We start from the raw sequence: 4,149 nt of genomic DNA on the forward strand, positions 1-4,149 counted from the left end.
GTTTTTATTTGGAATAATCTTTTAAAATTTAAATACTGAAAAAGAATCTAAATCAAAGAATATATTCTTTTATTAAAATTTATTTTTTGGGTGAGTCATCTTTTTTGAAAAAAGAATTAAATAGTTCATCAATACAACGTTTTATAATAATCAAAATAAATAAATGATTGAGGTTTGATCTAATATATGACTATAATTATAATGTAGCAACTCAAAAGTCATATATTATAATATTATAAATTAAAGTTATTTATGGATGAATTTATATGTAATGAGCAAAAGAAAAGCATCAACTGATTTGAAATGAAACAAGTACTTTATAATATTAGCAAGTCTGTGGCATGTAAATAACTTGTTTTACTTTATAATATTAGCAAGTCTGTAGCAAGTACTGATATTATTAAAACTCTGTTCGGATAGACTGAAATAGAAGGAAAAGAAGAGAAAAGAAAAAAGACGACAATTTCTCTTATTTGGGTAAAGGATTTGGGGGAATGAAGGAATCCATTTCCCCCTCTTTTTAATAAGCATATTCCCTCCAAATTTGGAAAAATTTGAAAGGAAAATGGAACTCACCTTTGCCCTCCCTATCTTTTCCGTCCCTTCCTCTTCCATTCCATTCCTCCTTCTTTGCTATCCGAACAAAAAGTAAAAGAAGAAAAACGCAAAATGCAGCAAAGCCATAAAGCCAGCAATCGTCAAAGAAAGAATTACGAACACGATAAATGTAATGGATATTAAAATATGGCTCTTTTTTTTTTTATTCTTTCTGAAGTCAGGATTTATATTGCCTTTCTGATTTTCAAGGAATATTGAGCTGTATTGGAATCAAATGGGTTTATCAAAGGTGGATCCACATGCTGAAAGTGCGCGTAACTCATCAAGTTTGGTCCTATTAAGCAGCATTTTTGCTTCCGTTTCACACGTAATCTAGCACTTCAGAATTCAGACTATATGCTATTGCAGTGGTTCTGAGTCGTCCCACAGGGGCACAGGGGAAGTTTAAGAAAGCCGAGCCGGTTTAGGAGACGGACTGTGCTGGACTGCTGGGAAAGGCAGGTATAGAGAGGAAACAGGTTCGTCTGATCCGTTGACTGGTCCGCATGAGTCAATTTTCTATTCGGGATTTAACCATAATGCTACAAACCATCCAATGACTAGCTAATTGGGTTTCTTGTTGGTTTCCTACTTTAGTCTTATACTCTTATACATGTCATACAGAGTGATTCAATAACACAGACTACTCAAATATCGACTACACTACCAAGCAAGATCAATCTGCTTTTGCAAAATATTCTACTTGGTGTGCACTGACAGAAGATGCCGTCTCATATCATTTCCAAGTGAAACATTCAACCAGACTGATCAGATTACTACTATTATCCCATTGACAGAAGATGCCAGTAGTTACAAGACTGATTACTGTAGATCTCTATAATTCTTTCGATTTAACAGGTTACCAATTTCACTTTCAAAAGAGCTTAGAAAGAAGATAAACTTTTCTTGAATGTGAAACAGATGCAAGAGTAACTGGAAAATAAAGCTTCCAAAAGCTAAAGCGCTCAGACGCCTCAGAAAGTATGAGCTGTAGTAGAAGCATCTCAACTTTCTCAAAGCAAAAATCTAAAATAAAAATCGACTTGATGTCGTTCAGAAAGACCAAAGTTTCACTATAAAGAATATTTGAATATAGCAACGTGCAGCTGATTCTGGTTTTACAGCAATCCACTTAACAGGTTAGGACATTTCAGCAAATCTGCCAGAAAAAATTATACTAAGTATACAACATATAGTGATTACTAAGCCCTATTTTTCAGCTCCCATTGTTACAGCTAGTTCACTTTGCTTCACTTCATGTCTTCAACAAGCAAAGAATGGCAGGATTGTGTCGCCACATTAAAATTGCTAAGCTATTTCATTAATGTAGTGCATGTTGTTTAAAAGACAGGCAATCTTCTGTATAGAGAAAGGAATAGCAGGCAATCTATCATTTTCAGCAATATCCCATTCTATGTCATAACTTCTGTCCCATTATATTTGGTTGTACCATATAAACATTAGTGATTGATTATAAGCTGGTGAGATGTTAAAGTAGAGAGGAGTTAAGACATAAGGCGGGATATAGAAGGGGGCATATCATCATTCCGAACTCCTTTTTTACGAGGGCTTAGTTAAATGCAGGTCAATAAAAGTTAACAAAAGGAACAGTTACATGGATTTAAACTTCATTAACTTCTAATCGAGTATGTATCCATTACAAAATAGAAATAACTTGAAAATATATCCTAGTTGCATTGTAATTTGTAAATAACTTCTATCTTCTTCTATGACATTTGCTAGAAATGAGAAAAACTAACTAGTAGTCTTCCTTCTCAGTTTATTAGACAATTAAATTAAATATATCTTGCGAATCTATAGCACAAGTTCACATGAATTTGATATGAACTATGCCAAAAAACTGATATTGTTCTTACCAATCAATGATCATTAGAATGAACCTCTTCGCAAATTAAGCTCTAACAGGCTTCTCTAAAACAGCTGACAAATACAGCTCAGATTTCCCTGATCCTGTTTTCTCTCCTACAACCCATTTCAGCTTCTTATACCCAAATTTCTCAATCAGTCTTGTTATATCCCTCTTCTTCTCATCAGTAGCACAATAGAAGTTATCCAACCAGAACAAACCACCAGCCCTCAAAACTCGATCAATATCGAACATCAAGAACTCGAGTTTCTCAGCCTTCCCTCCAACATCCAATGCACTTCCAGCATGAACCAAATCAAACACATTATCATAAAATGGAAACCTATGATCCAAGCTCATAAACAAAGGGAATAACCCCCTAGCAGCAATGAAATCATTGGCGGGCGCCTCGACATTCAATGCCTGAGTAATCATAGTAACATCCCTCTCAGCCATTCTAGCAGCAAAAGTTCCTGAACCACCAGCAATATCAAGTCCAATCCTAACCCCTTCACTACCCATACTCAAAACATCATCAATTGTAAAATCATTCTTTCCTTTACCCTTAACAAACCTCTGATTCTCATTAACATTACTCAAATCAAAGCAATTAACACAATCTTTCCCAATTTTTTTACCGCTCAAACAGGAAAAATTCTTGCAATTCAAACCACTCCAACTAACAATCTTATCACTAACAGTTTTCCAAAGAGATGCAGGAAAAGGATACAGAAACCCTACCTTATTCAATGTCTTAGCAAAACACCTTCTTCTTGGCAAAGGCTCACACCCCTTTGAAATCAGCTTCTGGGCCAACCCCAAATCATCAGGGCAAGGCCCATTAACCTTGTAATTCATATATTGAAACAATAAATCCATTGATTTGCTGCAAGTATGACCAACTGAAGCTACCATTTCAGTGATCCCAGTTCTTGAATCTTTTCCCAATGGCAATGAATGCCTCTGCAAGAAGATCTTAAGTTCATTGGATACACCGGGTTTTGAAATATCGATCGATTCATAACCCAGAAGCTCCTTTTCGATCTGGGTTAGCTTTTTCTGGGAAGATTGGATCTCATCCATGATCAAGGAGACTTGTTCTGTGATTAAAGAGATGTTTTTGTGAGCTTGGTGAAGTGGGGTTTGATGATTTTGTGATGAATTGTTGCTGGGATTGTAAGTGAAAGCATAAAGTGCAAAGAGATTTGTGGTAAGAACTGAAAATAGCATTAATCCATTTACTGCTGATGTACAGATTGTTGCTCTTTTGAATCTTGCTGTTCCATCCCCTATTTTTAGGGATACTGACCCCATTTTTTTCTGGGATTTTGATCTTGTTCTTGTTGTTGTTGATGGTTAATTTGTAGCAGAGGAGATAGAATTTTGGAAGTAGGATTTTCTGGGGAAATGAGTGAGTGAGTGAGTGAGAGTGAGTGTGTGAGGGAGGAAGAAGAGATCTAGTGTGGAAAGGATAGTGACTTAGTGAGAGTTGACAAACTAGTCAATTACTTGAAATAATGTAATAAATGTTGATTTATTACGAAAAATTAGAGTAATATTTTATCTGTGTTATAAAATATGTTAATAATGAATGGTCATTATAGCTTGTAAATATCACTTTTATGACTATCTTAAGTATGGTTGTAATAGCACCCTTGTAATCCTCCTTTGTCATTAGGTCACAT

General features: G+C 35.2%; 1 protein-coding gene across 1 annotated transcript; it reads right to left on the reverse strand.

Annotated features, from left to right (window-relative positions):
• Window positions 1–2,208: 2,208 nt before the first annotated feature.
• Window positions 2,209–3,947, reverse strand: LOC145614897 (putative methyltransferase At1g29790). The gene has a single exon (XM_081669966.1). The coding sequence runs from the start codon at window positions 3,776–3,778 to the stop codon at window positions 2,510–2,512; it is 1,269 nt and encodes a 422-aa protein (XP_081526092.1). The 5' UTR covers window positions 3,779–3,947; the 3' UTR covers window positions 2,209–2,509.
• Window positions 3,948–4,149: the final 202 nt, after the last annotated feature.

The sequence above is a fragment of the Chenopodium album genome, chromosome 25 (assembly GCF_948465745.1).
Source record: "Chenopodium album chromosome 25, dcCheAlbu1.1, whole genome shotgun sequence".
In the NCBI taxonomy this organism is placed as follows: domain Eukaryota; kingdom Viridiplantae; phylum Streptophyta; class Magnoliopsida; order Caryophyllales; family Amaranthaceae; genus Chenopodium; species Chenopodium album.